Genomic DNA, 21,827 nt, shown 5'->3' on the forward strand with positions numbered 1-21,827 from the left:
TTCCAATGCAAAAATGAACATACAGATATCCATAAGGGATGGGTTTCTTTTGTCTTTGGTTTAGTTGTAGCCGTACTCATTTGCAAAAGTCTTTTGCCTTGACTAATTGGGTGTAGTTGATAAACAGAGCGTTTTGTAAAAATTCCATTGGAGGTGCTATAATAGGCACAACATAAATTCTTCAGACTATTCCAGATGAGCCTAGAATTTGGCAAAACTGAGTAGGTAAACATTCTCGGAGAATTTGAGTTAATTTACAGTGATTCAATTTAACAGTCAACTGAGAAAAAACATTCACCCAAACATAGCTCTGAGCAGTTCTTGAATGCGTGAGTCAAATAAATATGAAGTTTATAATTTCAAAATAATGTCTGGGTAAAAAACTTTTCCAAAATTGGAAAAAATATATCCCCACACTCCATACCAAAGTACTCACAAGTAAAAAGTATGTCTGCTTAATGGCAAACTTCAACTAAGAGATACATATTCTTAGCCTATAGACCACACAAGACCAGAATTAAGAGAGTGAAAGCAGATTCATCAGATATGAAATTACAGTTTAAAATGCCACCTTACTTTGAAAGAGCTATGAAATATATCATCCAGAGCAGAACTTCAAGTTATTAGCAACAAGGCTCTAATAATTTTTATTAACCCTATGAAGAGCAGTATGGCTTGTGTGTATATATTTGACATCTTTCTAAAAGAATAATTTCATTCTTTTAGACACTGTGGCACTATTATGATGCAATAACAGAAAAAAAAAAGGCATTGTAAGAAGTGATTGCAGCAGCCAATTTCAAATATATTTGCAGGTTTTACCTTATCACGTGTGCAGAAAGGGAAAATGCTTTTCTGCCTCCCAGGTGCCATTTCTTACTTTGAAAATTAAGCCAAATTCTGCATCCCCAACCAATGCTCAACAAGTAAAACAGATAAAAATACAGCAGTTACATTTAATAGATTATCATTTCATATACGACTTCACAAAAAAAAAAAAAAAGTAGACATGTTTGTGTTTCTAAAAAAACTTACACCATTCTCTGGTTTTATTTTTCACTTTTTGAAAATTCAGGAATATATATTGGGTGACAGAGCACTGGAACAGGCTGCCCAGGGAGGTTGTGGAGTCTCCTACTCTGGAGGCATTCAAGACCTGCCTGGATGCCTTCCTGTGTAACCTCATCTGGGTGTTCCTGCTCCAGCAGGGGGATTGGATTAGATGATCTTTCAAGGTCCCTTCCAATCCCTGACATTCTGTGATTCTGTGATTCTGTGACAAGAAATGGTACACTTGCAGCACTAAAGAAAATTATGTACCTTTATAACTATGAATCATCTCACACATCATTGTGTGTCTGTTACAGTAGCCAGAGACTGCCCTTTACATGAGACATACAATAAGACAACGCTGATCAGAACTTTTTTTTGTTATTAAGATTTGTACTTAAATATTTTCAAGTCAGTTCTGTATATCTTGATTACCAAAGAGCAAATCCCTCAAATACATTTTATATTCTATATATATAGCATTATAAGGAATCCTATTAAACATATAACAAGATAAGTAGAATTTTGTTTTAAAACCTTCTTTCTCCTACATAAAGTTTAAAGCAAAGAAAACTGTTATATATACTTCTGTAAAAAAGTGTTTCTTAAAATTGATGGTATTTGTTTTACAGTTTAGAAAACTCTGCAGGTAGGCTTAAGAGCCTGTTCAATTCATTATCATTAAATCAACAACCAGAGCTTCTTTCTGCCATCCCCTGGCAGGATTAATGGATTTTGGCATGATTTGTGCATTTAACAGTGAAAGCTCTTGCTGTGTAAGCCAGCAAGCTTGACTAATTATCAGTTGTGTTAACTTCATAAACCTATTTTAAGGTTTTAACTTTGACTAAAGATTAAAAGTAATGACTTCACATTGCTACCTTTGAATATATGATACTCTAATACGATTGTGGTTAATAAGTGTAAATAAAATATTGAATATCTATTGTATGGTACACATATGAAAATATGTATGTAAGGGATATTTTACAACACCCTGTAAGCTGTCATTTTCATGGTTTAAAATGAGGTTCCACAAAACAGTTGGTGTATTAATATTAAAGCACCTTCATTTATTTAAATGCTTGAAATATTAAACAATACACAGAATTAGCAAACCCTCTAACAGGATCATTTGTATTTCTAAACAACTTACACATGAATCAGAGAAGTGAACAATTATTATTTGATTTGATTTAAAGCTGGCTTGCTCAGCAAAGCCATTTTAACCTGTAAAGCATTCCAGTTACTATTGGGTTTTTCACCTTTCCAGACAACCCTAGAATCAGTATTCAGAAAAGCCTAAAGAGAGGAGAAAAGAGAGGAAAAAATATTTTCAGCCTGTCTGACAAGACTACATAAAAAGCTCACGATCAAAGGGTCTTAAATACACGTTACTGGTGTGACAAACAACATTTTTGTCCCTTTATTAGATTTATTTTTCTTCTGAAAACTGCAGTGGCCAGTGTATAGTTTGTGAAAGAAAGCTGGCAGGGTTGTATTCTTTGATTCCTAATTAACACCTTCACTCTGAAAGGAGAACTAACAGAAATACCATAAAATGTTGCAGCTGCATTGTTATTCCGCTTGGTTGGTTTGTTAAAAGTCGACTGGGCATTGGCAGCTGCAATAAAGGAAAAACTCAATGGATGTTTTGTATTGTGCCCACTGAAGTGAAAGAAGGCAACCATTTTATTTTCAAATGGGCAGCTGCATAGTGAAGTTTAAATGGAGCTAAATGTGAGATTTACTGTTAATTTATAGTAATTGGTTATAAATAAAGTAGCAGTATAGCTTGGCTTTTATCTATTAAAACCATAGAACACAAATTGAAGGGAAATGAGTTATGAAGGGTAAAAAGTGAATAGTAAAATACTAGAGTGATAGAAAATGCTGCTTGTAGCAGTTACTTAGAACTAGTAATGGCATTTGGTTTTGCAATGTAATGCAGCAACCACCTTGGAAGCAAGTAGCCAAGCCATTCTTTAGATCATGCTTTGAGAAGTAAAGGTAGACATTGCTTTATCCCACTGTAGTGAAAACCAAAATTGTAGTGCTGGGATCAGAACCAAATGCAACCCTGCCTGGAAAGCACAGGTTTGTATTTTGAGTAGAAGAATAAAGGAGGCATTTAACTGTGGTCAGATAAATCTCACTCACATTCAAAAAATGCAATTAGGGAAATATGTAAATCTAGATGTTTCATCAAATGCTAGCTGAGGGGTTACCAGTTCTTTCCTTGCACAATGACTGAACTAAAGAACTTCAGTGTGTGTGTAAGAACCATTGTCCCAGCCCCAGAGCCCGTTGGAAACAGAGTCCAGATCGGCCGTGGGAAATACCTACGTATTTGACACAGGCCCCATTTCTGAGAGAAAAGGGGGTGGAATAGAAAGTATGGAGATTTTACTGTTGCATTCTAATCAGCCATGATCTGCCTAATTTGCTTTGATCAGGAAGATAAACTAATTTTCCTATAGGCTGGGTAAAAGTAATTAGCAATCCAATGCTTTCATGTGTTTGAAAAGGGTAAAGAAAAGAAGAGCAGAAATTGTAATGGTGGGAGCAAAGTACCCCTTTTCGGCTCATCTGAAAGCATTGTTAGTTGAAAACAGGATGGTGCTGTAGGAGAGAGGCCCTGATTAAGGTCGCTTTATGGGCTGGGATGTCATTGTACAACGTGATCTATAATGCCACGGAGCTAAACATTTCTGATGATTAATTTCACAGGAGTTTTTGTATATATAAGTTCTATTCTCTTTTATGGAAAAAACATATCCCATATAAACAGTATGTCTGCTGTTCTCCGAGGATGCTGTTTGATTTCCCAAGGTGTTTTGGTATCTTTTTCCACAATCACATTAGAATAATTCAGTGGATAATTAAAGTGGATCAGCTGCTACCATAAGGCTTTAAGATGTGGGTTTCTAAGGCCACATAGTGAAATCAAAAATGCCATAGCCAAAGCCAAATTATTGAATCTCCCTATCTCCTGGTTCTGTTAGGTTACATCTGTGTGGTTCTGTGTGCCCAAAATGTGACTGTTAACCTGACACAAGCACTAAGGTTTAGTGAGCCTCAGCTAAGTTTTCTAGGAGCTGTTACTCCTCCTTGGCTTTGGCCATTACATTTAAGTATAAACCAAGATGCCTTGAAAGATACTAAGTTTCACTATAAAACCCTTAATATGCAGGCATAATGAAATGCCGGGACACAGAACTGCCATCTTTAACTAGGCAAACACTACTCATTCGGATAATCTTACTGAAGTCCATAAACTGCAGAATCCCCCATTTTTAATCCCTGCCTTTAAAATGAATATTGTTGTGGAAATATTTATTAGCCATCTTAACAAGTATTAAACTAAGAATCTTTCAAAGTATCTGTGTTCCTCTAATTTTTTGTTTGACTGCTGCCAATCAGCAATCTGGTGTTCTGTCAGTAATATGCCTGTTATCATAAGCAAACAGATCTCTCAATTGTTGACTACAGATGACTTAGAAGAAATTACTGGGTTGCATTGTTCACCTTTTAGCTATCTCACTACCACAAATGTGACTTACAAGAGTATAGAGGGTACTTTGTGGGGGCTATTATGGGCCTAAAACATGCATGCCTTGTGGAGGCCAGACAGACCTTGGATAAGCATTAGGGCATCATATTTGTACGTAATTTTGTGCTATGCAAGCATAATGAAGAGAAGAATCATGTAACCTTGGGCTGTACTAAATTAAGTTTAAGCATTACATCTTCCCCTAGGTTTCCCCATCTTTTGTTTGAATTGAGTAGTTCAGCAGGCAGTTACAGCCAGCTTGCTTAATAATTCTGTCCACCTACCCCTTTGTATTTTGAAAGTTATGTTTAAAAAGTAACATAAGTCTAAGGACTCTATTTATTATTTGTGTTATGGTTGTATTGCAATCTGCAGCCATAATTGGGATTGTGGATACAGTGTGCCAGGAACAGTTAAAATAGAGGGGCAAGGTCTATAAAAGCTTTCATAGGAAAAAAAACAGCTATTTGTGATGAATGGGAAAACCATTTTATGGAGTGGATAGAGAAACAGGGGCATATGTTCTATCTCAAAGACGCTCCTATTAAAAAAATAATATCCTTTAAAGACTGAGTTTGGAAAATTAATTTCCCCTGCTAGCAAGAAGCATTGAATAGTATTGGGGGGGGGAGGTTTTTCTGTATGATAGCACTCTTAAAGTGAAGTAGATAACAGATTTTTCAATTGTCTTTCTATGTCCTAAAATACATTTGCATTGTGAACATCTGCAGTATTTGTATTCCAGTCCATGTGATGTCAGCAGCTGCAAAAGCTATGTTGGTTTGAATGTGAGAACATGGTCACAAAAATAAAAATTGATGGAAGAGTTATAAAGTAGAAGCATTTGTTCATATATCACTGAGAGTTGTGGTTAGCCTGGGAATATTTATTGGTTTTGCTTAAGGAGGCACCACCTCATAGATAAAGCATTGATCTGAGATTCAGACCTGTATTTTCTTCCGTTTCCTTATTGCATTGCTTAGTGCCACAGCAAAATTGGTTTGTCTCCCATTCTACAGTCTCCTCAACTCCTAAAGAGCAGTTAACTCTTTATGTTGTTTTCTGTAAAGTGTTGCATGACTGAATATTTCCGTACAAGAAGTGCAGGAGGGAAAATCCAGCAAGCACATAACTACTTCAGCCCAGAAAATTCTCCCTCTTCCCCTTGCCAATACACATCCTTCTTGGGTATGAGTGGGCAGAAGTTGCTCCCCTGGCACTCCCATGAGGAGAGTAGCAATTCTGTCTCAGACCTTTGAATTAAATCATGTTTTCTGTAGGATGTGAGCTAGAGTGCAGATTTCTACAGCTGTTATTCACAAACCTGAGGAAGTATAGGGGATTGTTTTTGTTCCTCTTGTTTAGTTGCATAGAAATTAGTTTCTTAAATCCATAAGAGTTTTTCAGAATGAAAACCAGAAGGAAATCTGAGGATTTGAGACTCTTACAGGAGGAAAACACTGATGCTAATTGTGAAATTTGTCCTTCTTCCATAGCATTCTGTTCATTACACAGCAGAAGGGTTTTTTAAATATATTTCTCGTGATAATATGGAAACACACAACTCTCAGAATGGTACAAAAAAAGAGTTTTACAAGGGATGCTTCACACTTCTGTGATATCACTAATTTCTAGTCCCAAAGGATTCAACACATACAAAGTCACATCCACGTTGAATTTTTAGGAAGATGTGTTTGAGCTTTGCCTGTGTTCTGAGCCATCTGGAAACCGTCAGCACAACACTGAGCCTGACCTTACCTGAGCACTAACCTTACAGAAAATGATAGTTTTTATCTAGAGACACCTAAGAATTGGCACAGGAGAGAAACCTGCCTCATCTCATTGCACCTAGAGGAGTCTGACTACCAGACAGAAACTCATGTGAAGCTGGGCTCCCTAACACGTCCTGAGTTACAGGGAAGAAAGATTTCAAAAGTCTTAGGTGTTGTTACAGCCTAACTTGCATTGACATTCATTAGGGTTTTACTAATTTTTATTGAATCGTCCTTACTAATTACTTTGTATTTCTAGGAAGACCTATCTATTTATATTTTTATAAAAGAAAGCCCAGCAATCAAGTCACAAGTCTTAATATATACTTACAAAAGCAAAGACAACTTTCCACTTTCCCACATAAAGAACTAGTTTTTTTCATTAAAAGAAAAGCTTGAGTAAGCAACCAGGTGTTATGGTATGTTTCAGATTGGTGCAGAGAAGGAATCAAGGAAGAATATTTCTTCATCTAATTTCCTTGTACTACCACTAGTATAAATATTGTTCATGTAATTTTATGTTGTCATTTAGTTGCTCCTGAAGACAACTTCAACTAGTATTCAGCTCCGGATTCACATGCTTATCTAAAATGCAGTGGTCTAAAGTAAGTAGTGTCTCACCCTCCTAACAGTCAACATAGTCCTAGTCATTGGAGAGCACTGACCAAAAAAAAGTCACTCATCTGAAGATGAGAGGAATCTTTCTAGATTTAATTGACTACGCCAGGAGCCCAGAAGCCTGTTTCACATGCATACAGCTGACTTAGGGGTGTTAGGAGCTGAATCCCAGTCTCAGAGGTCAATGAAATTGCCTAAGCATAGGTATCTATGTAGTGCACTCAATTTGCCTTAGGGTATCTTAGGAGGTCTTCAGCTGTCCCTTCAAAAGGCAATGGGTCATGTCATAGGTCATAACACCATATTTGCCAGGCCCATGTGGATGTCTCAGGTTACTGAGGATGTTTCAAATTACTCTGAATGCCTATGTTTAACAAACTCTAAACTCCACCTTTAATGCAGCTGGAGCTTCATTTAGGTGCTCAGACATACCCACCTTATGTCATTTAAGGTACTCCAGGTTATGTGAGGTGTCTACATGGGGCACATATGATATGGCCTCTACAAGAAGTGCAGCCCCTACTGTGTGCAGAGTGTTGGTTGGAAACCAGGCAAGATACCCCAAGTCATCTCAAGAAGCCACCCACAGAGAAAAAAACCTGGCCTAGTTTACTTTTAATCAGCTAAGACCCATGACATATTTCCTCTAGAAATCTTCAAGCCACATGGAGAGCTGCAGTATTGTTAACACAGTAACTTGGGCTGAAGGGAAGGTTTGGAGTAGAAAAACCCTCCTGTTTAAACTGGGGTGATAGGCTTTCTGTTAGTTTTACAGTGAGTTGGGTGAGCGTGAACGATCTTTTATGCCATATCCAACCTGCAGAGATTTTTCACATTGAAATTATGAGGTCTCTTCCACTGATAGCAAAAAATGCAGGGGATGTGTCCACATAGGTGGACAATAAGGCAAATGAAAGAAGCAGATGCAAGATGTGCCCTTTAGCCATAGTTCATGTAGTTTAACATATATAAATCCTTGACTTAAGCTTGTCCCTTTCAACAGTACAAGAGGGAAGGATAATCTTCGTGTATGCTTGTGAGGGGTGTCCAGTGAACTTCACTGATCCCCAGGTTGAGTGTTCTTCTTGATGTTCACAGCAAAATGTCCAGTATGGTGAAAAGGTCAATTTGTTCAAACAATGACATCTATCCATTGGGGAAAGTTTGACAGGGGTCTGATTTTTTTTTATATTAAAAAATTTGCCTAACATTGCATCACTGGCACCTCAAAATTTGCCTATAATCTTCAGTGTGTGATCTGTTTTTCTTCTTTTCTGTGATGCATAAACATTTTGACCTGATTATTTTAGTAATAATAATAATAAAACGCCTTGTGCACTTCAAAATAGCTCATACATTGGTTCATACGTTTGGAGAAAGCTAAATTAATCCGTTATTGCCCTAAAATCCTAACACAAGGCAGTATGCAACATTGTGACTTGTTAAGCCTTGTAAATGTATAAAGTTTTTATAGAATATCATAAAGTAAAAATGGTGAATAATGATTTTTATAACGTTCTTCTCTCTATTTCTAATATAAAACAAATTAAAAGACTTCTGACATCTGATTAGGGGAAACCTGAGACTGTTTCATTCGATAAAGCAATCAGATTGTGCTTTAATCAATTTCATTGTTGAATTAGAAGAAACATACCTTCCACTCTTAAAATAGTAACGTAATTGTAAAGTTGTCAGTCTAGGGTTCCTATTTGAACTGATTACACTTGATAAAAATAACAAGCCATGACAAATAGCAGGGCTAGGTTTCACTGATTCACCGAAGAATGTCTCTACCAAGCCTTTGTGGCAAAATGTCTTGTTTGCAGGACAAATGCAGAGTTGAAATAACAACCCATGAATACCACTGGTGAAATGGCTATGTACACAAGGTGAATGCTAAAGTTTTCCCTTCTGAATGGCCCTTTTAATCCAGGCATTATCTAGGCTCTGAAAAAGTCTTCAGTGGCCTTACGTACAGATTAATGGGAAAAGCTGAGACTCCGAGTTGGGCTATTTGCAGAAACAGTTTTCAAGATTTACTGATGGTTGACAAATGCCGTTTAAGCTTTCAAAGCCATCAATATGCTATTGAAAGGGATTTAGAGGGAAATCCTCCCACTATAGAAGATGAGGACTTTGAAGGATCTTGGTGGAAGCCCTTGGTCTCCCCACCCCTTCAAACCTTTCACTGGCTTCCTCCAGCATATAGAGCCCTGAAACGCGTGGCTATGGGAAAGGGGGGGGAGGTCCCTTTCAAAGGCATTTGTATATAACTGAATGTGCATATCTGCTTTTGTTCAGACATGAGAACTGAATAGAAGTGTTTCCAAAAAAGTCTCTTGTGCCCATGGTCAGCTTTTCAATAGGCTTTCTGCTAATAGATTTTTAATGTGGGAGCTGGAAATGGCGAAATACAAGATTGAAAATTTTATTGAATTGAAAAATTGCCCAGAAAAGGCTCTCTGCCCTATAGCATTTGTTAACAATGCTACTATTTCCTTCTTTAACACTGGCTTTTAAAGAAAAGTAACTTCATACATTATACATGTGATAAGACAAATCACCTGAGCTTTGAGTTTAATTATTTAAAATAATGCCCTGTCTTTTTTCTACAGACATTTTAAAACCTGTTTCTATGTTCTTTCTTTTCTCTGGTTGTTTAAAAGCTCATTTTCAAACCACATGCTTTTATTAAAAAACATCCATTATGGGATTAGGTTAGAAAAAAAGACACCTTAGATGACGTTTTTGTTAAAGGGGTTTATTTTAGGATCAGGATGGCTTGAAGCCCCTGTTTTTTCCTGTGCTGTGCTGAATCTACAGGGTTCAAGATGAAAATTCTGAAGAGTTTAAATAAAACTGCACAAACGAGAAAGTGGCAGAACCCGCTGCACAGTTCTGGAGAAAGGATCTCTCTGGAATCTCTGGTGCATCATGTCAGGATATACTGGGGCTTTATGCAGGGAGTTCCCAACGAATTTGTGGTTTTGAGTCAAAACTAATGCCCACAAAACCCCCTTTGTGGTCCTTTTAATAGTGATAATATCCATGTAGAGCTATGCAGTGGCACCTTCTTCAGTCATCTGCAAGCATGTGAAAGTTGAGATCCGCAGGCCAAGATCATGAGTGAGGGGGATGTCCTTCACATCTCTAATCTTCATACCATACTCCACACAGGATGGGAGAACTATGACAGCCTGCGGGCTGAGATGGTCTCTTTATATGCTGTGTGTGGTGTGAAGAAGAGCATCAGCCTGCATCCCACCAACTCATGAAGGGATAGCAAGGCTGACTGGATTTCACCAAGTGCAGAAAACAGGAGAACCTCTCTCAGCAGAAGACCTGCTTCTGCTTTGTGAGTGCCTTGAGTTTATTTCTGTGCTATATTTAATTCCTGACTGCACCATTTCAAGCTGGCATCTTTTTAGTTATGATTTGGAGGAGGAGGCCAGCAACAGCAGTATGTAGCAGGTATAGTCTTGTACACTCTTGTGCGAGGTGAGACATGGGGTCATCAGCAGTTGCTGTCATGTAGGAGGTGGGTGTTGCTCTGTTCATTTGTGGTACTTGTTCATCACAAGACAAATTAAGCCTTTAAGAGATCTCCCAAAGTGTCCAAGAGTCTAAGCCTACTAGTTCCAAAAAGCTGATTCATCTTGGCCCGAAAACAACCATCACGATACAGATTATTCTGAGTAATCCTTCTGTTTTCATGATGGAGCTGACTGGGAAGCTGAACTTCATGTCAAATAAAAATTGAGCAAAGGCAATGGAAAAGAGGAAGGAACAATGAGCAGAATCAGCACATCACTTCGGAAGTAGACCACCACGATTGAAAAGTTAAGGATTCAAATAATTGGAGCAGATGTGTCAGCCAAACAGAAAAGAGATAAAAACTTTGACAGTGAACAATATGGAAATAAAAGACACTGAAATAAACCACTTCCTTAGATTTTTGAACCTCATCACTTGGAAAAAAAAGATATAGGAATTATTTAACCAGCAGAAAACTTCATGTTTTCCTCACGTTAGTGACCCAAACCAATGGCACACCACCTTTAACTCAACAGATTTTAGAAATGATAAAAGGGCTGGAAAAAATACATGGAAATATTCCCAGCAAACCCATTGGTACTGCCTTCACTACTCCAGGCAAAGCGCTGTGCTGGTGCACGATTTCCACAACTGCGCAATACTGCTGCTTGGGTAGAACCTGGCACCAGGCACTGGGAGCCCTGGGATGACGTCCTCCTCCCATGGGAGTCAATGGGAGTTTTGCTGCCAGCATCAGTGGAGCCAGGTGTTCACCCCCAAGCACTGTTCTAGTGCTGACATTGTCTTGCTGCGTTATAAGTTTCATGGCATGTAAGTAATAGGGCGACTGATTCTTTCCAGCATTTTTATAGCATTTGGAATAACCAGAGAAAAGAGATCTTGGAAAGTTCACTTCATGTGCAAAAAAAAGCAGAGCAGACAGGTGCAGTATAGGGGACACGGTTATTTCACATATGCACACAGGTGCAATAGACCTGGCAGCAACAGTGTACGTATGTTAAAGGTTTGTTTTAGCTACTGATGTTTTATAAGATTACTCAATATTGTCTCCAAGGAGACCCAAATCTGATGTTTGAAACCTGGACTGAGACACAGCGGTGGATTGAACTGTACAGCACCAGTTAATTGCTTACCCTGAAGAGATTTTCTGTTGATCATCATAACAATCACAAGAAGTGGTGGGTCACTGGCCTCAAAATGAGGTTGCCAAACAGTGGATTATGTAAACACTATGATTAAAAGGAAGGAAACAGGGATCGTTTGTGCTGGATCAGGATCTGGTGCCTCTGCTCATTCTAAAAACTAATTTATTCTCTGAACAGCCCAGCTGATCTCAGTAGAAATAGACCTGAAGTATTTTGCCTTCACATATTAATTGTACAGCTCTGATCCTCGTAATTTAAGTTATTGGAAAGGGAAATAATTTATCCAAAGTGAAGACAATTTTATCCTAGAAGGAATTTTATCCTAGAAGGAGCACAGCCCTTTTGCCTGAAGATTGTGCTGGTATAACCACATGAAAAATACATGTCAGCCCGATTCAATGCATCACATCTCTACTGGAGACTTCTCTTTGGTGGGGTAAGTTGGTGCATCTCAGCCTTGCTCCTTGATCTGAATTGTTTAAAGCTGTCTCAGGTATTTCAGTATGCTGCCTACCTGAAGGGAAGCTGTTCAGTTACAAGCAAAGTGCAAACACCAGGTATACGTGATGTCACTAAAAGGACCTGGTGTTTATGTATATTCAGACTATTTTATACCAGCCCATATGAAAATATCTCATGATGAAAATGAATTTTGAGCACTTAAGCAAAAAAAAAAAAAAATCTACCTGATGGAGAAATACGGTGTTTTTAAGTGCATTATCATTGCAAGCATCAAGCTATACATATTTCCTGGCACCTACTATTGCAGAAGTTCAGGTGTTCATGCGTCAGTGAAAAATCTGACAGCTCCGTCATTCCTCTGAGCTCTGTAGGAGGTGTTGGAAGAGGATGTCAGCCAGCCAGGAGCTGGCAGATCTGGAGGCCCACTGTATTGCAATAAACAAGCTCTGACAGACATATAGGGAAGATGTGTGTATTAAAAAAAATATATATCCACAACTTTGTATATTGGAATATGATTTAAAATATTTACATCCTAGGTATAGGATCACCCTGCATTACCCTAAGCCAACACTGCCAACTGGAAAAAAACAAAACAAAACAAAACAAAAACTCACAACAACAACAACAAAATAGTTCTGCTTCACCTTCCTTATTCATTTCTCCTCTATACTTTAGCTTGTGGTGACACAAAGAGCAACACAAAGAACCAGTGCAGGGCACTTATTCGGATTAAAACTGTTTGTATTTTATCCTGCTGGATTTGTTTTAATACAGATCAGTTGCAAAGTCTGGTTCAACAGCATCCTCGAAAGGAACGGGCAGCGCTGTTCTGGGGGGAGATCACAAATAATTGTTTTAGTAGTGATGCGGTATGAAACCAAATGTGCTAGTAATATGACATCAGTTGGGTTGTCATGCAATGAAGAGAAGATTCTGTAAAGGATTATTTCAGCTAAGCAACAACATAAAAATGATCACATTAGTAATTCAGATTAGAACAATAGTAGTTGTGATATAGTGCAGTGTAATTTTCTCTTCTGAAATTCTTCAGTTATTCTTCAACAACACAAAGTATGTCTAAACTATAATAAAAGCAGAAATGACAGTGCTGTGCTAAAACAAGTTCAATCATTGAGCACCTACGCATAGGAAAACGGGCACCTATAGAATAAAACTCATGAAGAAGTTAACGAGAATTTTACTGAAAACTCCTCTGAGATAAAAAGATGAGTTGGGATCAAAGAGGTGGACTCTTATCTTTGTGGAATGCCATTTTTGCCATTTCCTTTACCAAGCCAGAATTTCACCCAAATAGAGTATGTGTATTTTGCAGTGAACCCCTTTGGGAATTCCAAGTTTACATATAACAACTGCTACATTACATCATACCAAGTAGCATTGTGCAGATGCCCTGCATTATGAAATTAGTAGAATAATAGCAGCATCCTGATGGTAATTTGACTTTCTTAGGGCACCTAACGTGGTAATGTAACTTCCAGCTCTGGACACAGCTCTGTCACCTGTACCTTGGAGACCTTTGCACTGTGCAATGTAAGATATGAATTTCCTGCTCTAAAGGCAGGTGGGTTGGATGCAGACTTCCAGATACTGAGACTTACACCATCACTGTTTTAATGTGTTTGTAGCAGATGCTCTCAAATGTTTGCTTTTTAATCTTCAAATCCATGCTGTGGAATTGAGTTGAGGCCAATTAAGACCAGCCAAATAAATGACTTACAGTGTATCTTGTTAAGATAAAATCAGGCTAATCCTGATTAATTCCACCCTCAGCAGTCTCACTGAAATAATATTGGATATTTCAGTGAAGATGAGTTTTAAAATTTGATTGTAACACACAGTCCATGCCATGCGTAACTTCCAGTTGGGTATTCAGCCCAGTTGTCTGTGTGGCCCATAATACTTGATTTATGAAAGTGGGATTTTATGACTTCAGGCTTGTATTTTGAGTCTTTGTCTACACTCAAATATATTTTGTGTTAGTTTGTGTTGTAGTCAAGGTGTAATACACTAATAAGCAAATTATGCTGTGCCTTTTGTAGATGCTTTTCTCTCATATAAATAACCGTAATTTAGAAACAGCTACACTGAATTCAGGGGATGAAATTATAGACCTGGAATTAGAAGGAAATTAGACCCTGAGTTTCTAAAATGGATGAATGTGACCATTCTTTCAGGAAAAAAAAAAAATATATATATAATGATGTTTTCCTATATTTTTGTCATATGTGTAACAAATAGTTGTAAAAATAAGCAACTTCCAGAGTTACAGAAAATATTCTGAAACTAACAGAGACCAAAGGGGTGTTTTCCCAGACTTGGTCACTTCTAATAAATTTCTTTTCTGAATTTAACAGTTCTTTCAATTTAATTGTACAGTTCTTCATTACAAATAAGATCAATGGTACCTGATAAACAAACAGATAATGATGAAAAGCAGAACAAATATTCTAATAGTTGTCTTCATAAATTACAATAAAATTTTATGTATTTTCCTGTTGTGTATTGTTTCAGTATTTGAACAGGATGAATCATGTATGCAGTACATGTATAATCTATTTGAATTACTGCAGCAGAAACAAGTAATAATTCACAAAGTAAAAAAGTACTAATACAATCTGTGGGCATGGGAGAAAGAGGAATTCCATTTCAGTCCTCTTAACTCCTTTGCTAGCTTCTGTATTATAATATATTCCTTTAGTTATTTAAGCTTTAAAAGATCTGATTTAAGTACAGTAAATGATTGACATGTTGGAATGTTTTTGTAACTCACACTGGTAATTATTACTTAGCAAACTTAGTCTTCAGAGCCAAATGAACAGTCATTAATCAGCTTTGAAAGTAAATGGATAATTTCATCTAGGGAGCATCATGAATTTGATACACACACACACACACAAAAAAAAAAAGCAGAGAGCCAAAATCTTTGTACCTAAAATGAAATGTCAGGTAGTTGTCAGATTAATTCAGCACTGTGTGTGTTTGATCTGATCTTTGATCTTTACTTTCTTTTTGACCTTAATTGTTTGCTCTGCCCTGCTCCCTCTGCTGGAGTCTTGGATAAACTGAATGGCAAAATTGTTTCCTGAAAAGATTAATCATCCACGTACTGTTTGCTTTACAAATGTTCTTCAGTCTAGATTTAAGTAAGTCTTTGATGGCTGTTTATATGACAGAATTGCCTCCTATGTTCAGGAATAATGTATGTTTTTTTAAAATGAGGGCGTTACAGAGCTTCTGCACTAACAAGCCATATTTTGCTGCCTGTGATATTACAGGAACCCGCTGACAGGTGTTGAGAGTGCAGAATTTTGGCCAAAGCATTTTGTTAGTTTGGATGGAGTCCTATCAGCCTAGTTTGTTGGGATCCGATGTTTAATATTCACCCAATGGGTTATGGGTCAATACACAACAGCAGAGAAGAGGTGTAGACAGGTCCCTCCTGACCTTGCTGGATTACCTTTGAGGCTTCCCTAAGTTGAAGGCGCCTGATAATTCCCATAGATATCTATTTACAATTGTAGTGGTTATATCTTCTGTAAGCAAAATGCACTGCTGGAACAAGCACCACTGGTGTGCCAAGGAAGGGAAGGGAAGTGTAAGGGGGATATTGGAATTACTGTTTATTTTCTGGCATAAAGCTCTTTGTGAGGCTCACAGGCACACATACTCTCACTGCAGTGTCTATTCTTTTTGCAGGATGTGTTTTAATACAAAAGTGTTCGGTCTCTGGGAATAGTGAACTTCAATGTCAAGTAACAGAAATTTTCTGTAAAATTGAATACCAAGCAACCCTGGTTTACCCTTGCATAATTCTGTAATAAGTTTTAAAAGTATAGAATGGGATCAGTTGCTGGTAATTTCTATTACAAGTAACATTACAAGGGACAATGAATTTTTAAATACTTATTTTTGGCGTTTTCATTATCAACAGGCAGAAGAGCAGAAATATCCACACTACTACTACTTGTTACTGTGAACACCTTGACAGAGATATTGCCTGCTTTGTGTAATATCTATTATGTTTCTCTTTACTGCTTTTTCCTACAAGTCTACCAATTTTTAGTAGAGGATTTCTCCAAATACAAAGATGTACTGCTTCAAAAGTGAATAATTTTGTGGAAATTCACATCTTAATTATAGTTTACTACAGAGTCCTTCAAAGAACCACAGATGAAGTTTGAAGCTAGCTGTGGGAAGAAATGCTATGATTTAATTGTCAGGAAGCACTTAAAATGCTTATTTGTGCACGCTCATGCTCTGCCCTGTGCTGCTCTGCATGGGTAAATTAAACATGCAAATACAAGAGTACCAATTTTCGTGTTGATTTTGGAAGATAATGCAATCTAGGACCATTCAAATGAAAATACAGTTATTGATTTCTGAGGCTATTGGCAGCTTATGCATCACCATTACGAAAACTGGTGTAAATGCCACAGAGTGGACAGTGTGATCTAATGAAAGGAGCAGTGGACAAATTATCATCAGTGTTTGGTTCCTCCATGGCAAGTAAACTGCTGTGTGACTGTGGGTGTGTCTGTTGTCCTTTGGGAGTCTTAGTTTCCCTTCTGTAAAATGATGGTGATTGTTTTTCTGTTTATTTATTGAGAACATGCAATAGGAAAACATGCTAAAGGAACTACTACTACAGTGCTGGCAAGTGGATTTATCTTCTTGAAGTAGCTGTAGCAGATGAAGCTATTTTTAATATCCATACTGAGTAATTTGATTTAGTAGACTTCCATAAAAATAATCATTCATATATCTTATACTGAATTTATTGTTGGGCTAAGGCAGGCCCCGAGGAGACATAATTAACAGTCCTAATAATAAGTCTTGATGATTTTCTAAAAATCAACCAGGTTACAACTGATTATTTAAAAAAAAAAAAAAGGGCTAAAAAATTAATTGTCTTTAATATTGGATTATTGTATCAGCCCTGCAATGGGTAGACAAGTTTCTACCACTCAGTGTAGTAGAAGTTTAGTGTAATGTGGAAAACTGATCTTCCAAGGTGAATAAGAGTCACTGAAACATCTCTTGTAATAACAGGTTAGTAACTTGGCTTCCGGACTCATCTATTGTATGTTAAGAACTAGTTCACTTAACTTGTTTTACTGGCTTTTGGGAATTCATTGTGAACTGCCCACTTTCAAGGTGGTAATTGGATTTTTTTTTCAGCATGTATATGCATGGACAACAAAACTGGGGGTGGAAAGACCTGTTGTATTTGCCTTCCTGGACTCTGTTTTGCAAATGCTCAGAATTTGCCCATATAGTCACCAAGAAAAAAACAGATAGATGCATGGTGCAGTTTGCATTATTTTCCATTCTTCAAAGATTTCATCAAGATTCCTTTTGCAAGTCATCGGAGACACAGCGTGATGATTGATTGGCACAGAGTGTAATTAAGATATCGTTATAGTGAGCTGTGTTGCCAGTGCACTCATTGAAGCAAATCTTCTTATCTTATGAAAGATAAAAGTTTAGTTTGCTGTTATGTTGCTTTTATAGTCAGCAGTTAGAAACAGGCTGCAGGAATGTTAATGGGAGAACAGATGATGCGTTCATCTAGCTGTCCAAAATAACCTATCGCCTTTCCAGTATGGTACGTCAGCTTATGGTGCAAGTAGTTTTCATAAAGGTAGATCTGATACTATTGCTTTTTACGTTAGGAGTATTTCAAAACTCACAGTGCAGCTCCTACTGACGTCAGTGGGGTTTGCACGTGCTTTGGTGGTGGCATATAAGAGTAGATCAGTTACACTAAGTTATTTAAAGATTTTCAATATTCTATTAGTTGTAAGTTTTTCATCATTGTAGCTTGTAAGAGTATACCAAGTTTAACAAGACATCTTTGCAGTTTCATCTGGTTTGGTTCTGAGTATACATGAACAAGCACACAAAGGAAATTGGGGAATGGATCTGATATAAATACAGAGCTGTTCCACTGAGGATAGTAAAAGATCTAGTACCTTGATTTTAATATTTTTCAGCATCACACTACAAATCCTGGTATGCAAGCCGTCTTTCATCCCCTTATCTTTGCTAGGGAGAGCAAATTGCTGAATTTGACAGGCTAGCACTGAAAGAAGAAATCAGAAATCCCATTTGATGCACTTTTTGGAAAGAAGTCATTGCAGGTGCAGGACATAAGACATACCCATTACAGTGGTTACTGATTTTCATAGTAATATGTAAGCCTACAATTTACCAACTAGCTCTTTCTGGCTCTTAGCTGGGCTTGATCTAGTTAATGGCAATAAATATCATCCTAGCTATGTCTTCTTGGCAACATAGTCTAAGGACTGGCAAGTTTGCTGACAACCTCCTTTATTTGTTTCTGGACCTCTATGAGGAGTTTCTACTCAGCAGCCCAAACTTCGCAGTATTGTTCACATTGGATGACCCAAAAAAAGTATTCTGAATCTGAAACCTGCAAGTGCACATGAACTACTGCTTTGCCAACCTCAGTGATATGAGGTTTTCAGGGTCACCTCTTTAGCCAACAGGTACAGCTTGAAGACATAGAGACTTTTTATTTTTGTGCCTGAAAGTTTCTCAGTTTTTCCAGCTGTATCAGAGAGCCTAATCAAATATATTGCCTCTCCCTACAGTAGTTTCCCTTATATACTTAAACCCTTATGACTACAACAATAACATATCACCAACATAGACTGGAATGGCCTGTGTATTAGTTACTAGTGTGTTAAAAACTAGTTTGAAAGATGTTATTGAGCAAATTTGGAAAAAATTTCTGCTACCTCCACCATCCCTGGAGGTGTTTAAAAGACATGGAGTTGTGGAATTTAGGGACATGGTTTAGTGATGGACTTGGCACTGCTAGGTTAATGGTTGGATTTGATCATCTTAAGGGGCTTTTCCAACCTAACTGATTCTATGATTCTATGAAATAAGTGTAGGTAACTTTTGGTAGTTCTGCTGCACAAAAACATCTTTGTACTTTATGTTCTAAGAAAAGAATAATCTGGAAAAAAAGGACCTATCTAACAGAATAAGATCATTTCACTGGTAGGTTTAAAAAGAGCTAGCAGTTACTGCAGTGTAGACTGGGACTAAGATGAGGTTCTTCTTCAACATATGGTGTGGAGCACATACTTTACCACAAGTGAAGTCCAAAAAAAAGGCTCGGACACTGGAGTTCACAGTTGGTAAATTCACCTCTAGGGTCTAGATGCTTCTAAGAAAAGTCCATGTATTGTTGATTTTCTTATTGTGCATCAAAGCATGTAATGAAAGCCGCCTTGTCTTATTCTGATCCTTTTAAGATTGTAGGGTTTGGTTTGCAGATTGCCTGTGACCAGTGTCATCATGAGGTTTTGTGGGTGATACATGTAAAGAAGTACTGCCTACTCCTAATAGAAATTAATATGATAGAAAAACAGGCTTTGGGTTTCCCTGGTCAGCCAGAGCACTGTTTAATGCTAGTTTTGTAGAATACCCTAAATACGTGTCTATCTGAAGATCAGTCACTCCCAATTTCCACCATAACTGGCTTTTTAAGCCTAAAATGTCATTTGGTATGTTTACAAGACATGTTGAAAATCTCACAATCAAAATTATATTGTTAAAATATTGGGTTTATCTTAATATTCAGTGGTATATGATACACTACCTGGATGAGTTTTTCTTTTGCCAAATAAATCCATGGGTTTGTTCCTTTGCCAAGAATAAATCCTTTGAGCCTTTATCAAAGTGAAAGGGTAATAACCTGCTAAACTGTGTGAGAGAATTAGATGATAAAGTATCACAGAAAAGAATGAATTTAATAAGTACACAGTTCTCAAATTATACCTGGATTTTGAAGTGAATGCAGAGAGACCTTACCCAACAGTGATTTGATAATTGTTGTAAAGTATTAACACATTCCCTTTATTTTGAAATCTCTATGTGGAATATGTTTTTAAATGATACATTTTAAAATTCACCAAAAGATCAAACATCAAAATTAACTATGCTGACTAAAAGCATATATTCTGTAATGTGAAACAGACTGTGAGCAATAAGAACTAGATGGAATAGGAATAGGACGTCTACTGACCAAAGTACAGATAACTTATTTACCTTTTAAACTCTCAACAGCTGGAAGAAATAAAGTTATCTAATTACTACTCAAAGTAGCTGGAAACTATAAACGCTGTTACAAATACATATATGTTTAAATAGTGGGGAATTTTAAATTACCACATAGCATTTGCATAAAATATGCAGGTCTGATATTTTTATTTTAATAGTCTACAGGAATTTTGATATAGTTGTGTAAATCATATCTGCCACACAGAAATTTTATTATGCAGTCTGTTTACAATTTTCACACTTAATGCAAAACAATTATAATGGTACTGTGGGGCATGGGGAAAACAATGAAAAAACATGTTAAGAATAAAAAGGTATTATATGAAATTTAGTCTAAAACATGGCTTGAATGAGCTCTGACAGAGCTGATATGGCTGGTTGTTTCCTGTGCCAGGAACTACTGTGGAACCCCACCAGGAAGTGTGCCACAGAGCAAGATCACATTACACTCTTGTTTTATGGTTCATTTCACTTATTTAATGCAATTTGAGAACCCAAAAAAAAAAAAAAAATTGAAAAAGGGGATGTTTGTTATTTGAAAATATGTCATTTCTTTGATTCAAATAAGTTGTGTTTTGGGAACACATAATGTACCTAGTGTAAGGCAAGGCAATTCAGTATGACCACACGGCAGGTTGTATGCAAAAGCAAAATGTTTCCGTATTCACGAAATGTGAAGAATGATGCAGGTAGTTTATATCTGTACAGTTTTGCCTGCCTACCTTAGTAAACTAAGTGTGCTACAGTGTTACAACAGTGAAAATCGTAGTATTTTTCCTTTACTACTCCAAGAAAATTTTAATACAGTACAGCGGTTTATTAAAATTATGTAGACTAAAAGGGTTGTTTAGTGTTCCAGCTGATTTATAGAGCATTCCAAAATCTTTGGGAACAAGGAACATGCTACAGCCTGTGTTTGGTTTGATAAAGCCGCGTTCGTACAAAAGAAAAATGTTTAATGTGCTAAGTAGATAATGATTCATCAATTCTGGCAGAGGAACTAATTTCTGTTAATGTAGTACCTAAAAATGTGTGGAATGAACAGCTGGATACCACACTTGTGGCATGCCATATTAAGTCTCCGTCTGTTTTCCCCTACAGTGATCTCAGTATGAACAACATTACTAAGCTGCCCTCAAACCCCGTGCACAATCTCCGCTTCCTGGAAGAGCTGTAAGTATCATTGTATCCTTGATGGGCATAGTCAGCACTAGGCACATTCCTGTGTTTGTCTCTCATACTTACTGTGGGAACCAGATAAAACAGTGCAGGAAAGCTGTCAGCCTGACACTTTTGGCACATGCAGAAACACTTAACTAAAAAAAAAAAATTGCTTGTGATCCTGGAAATGAACTTATAAAAGACTTACCATGAGGCTACAACTTCTCTAAGCAGAGACAGAGCCAAACAAATTAAAATTTTTAAACAAGAGCTGTTTAAAAGAGCTGGATTGCTTTTTGGAAATAGTTAAGCAGCAGGATATTAAAAGTTTGAATACTGGCTCATGTTTATTAAAATCGCAAGTAAAGCTATAATCAAAACCAAAACCTGCTG

The 21,827-nt window shown here is 37.2% G+C and overlaps 1 protein-coding gene across 1 annotated transcript in view; it reads left to right on the forward strand.

Annotated features, from left to right (window-relative positions):
- The window catches only part of LGR5 (leucine rich repeat containing G protein-coupled receptor 5), a 91,805-nt gene that overhangs the window by 15,278 nt on the left and 54,700 nt on the right, over positions 1-21,827 (forward strand). The window contains exon 2 of the mRNA XM_065040449.1: positions 21,375-21,446. Within this exon, the coding sequence (XP_064896521.1) occupies positions 21,375-21,446 (72 nt within the window). The remainder of the gene's footprint in view (positions 1-21,374; positions 21,447-21,827) is intronic.

Source organism: Columba livia, chromosome 1, assembly GCF_036013475.1.
Source record: "Columba livia isolate bColLiv1 breed racing homer chromosome 1, bColLiv1.pat.W.v2, whole genome shotgun sequence".
Taxonomy (NCBI): Eukaryota; Metazoa; Chordata; class Aves; order Columbiformes; family Columbidae; genus Columba; species Columba livia.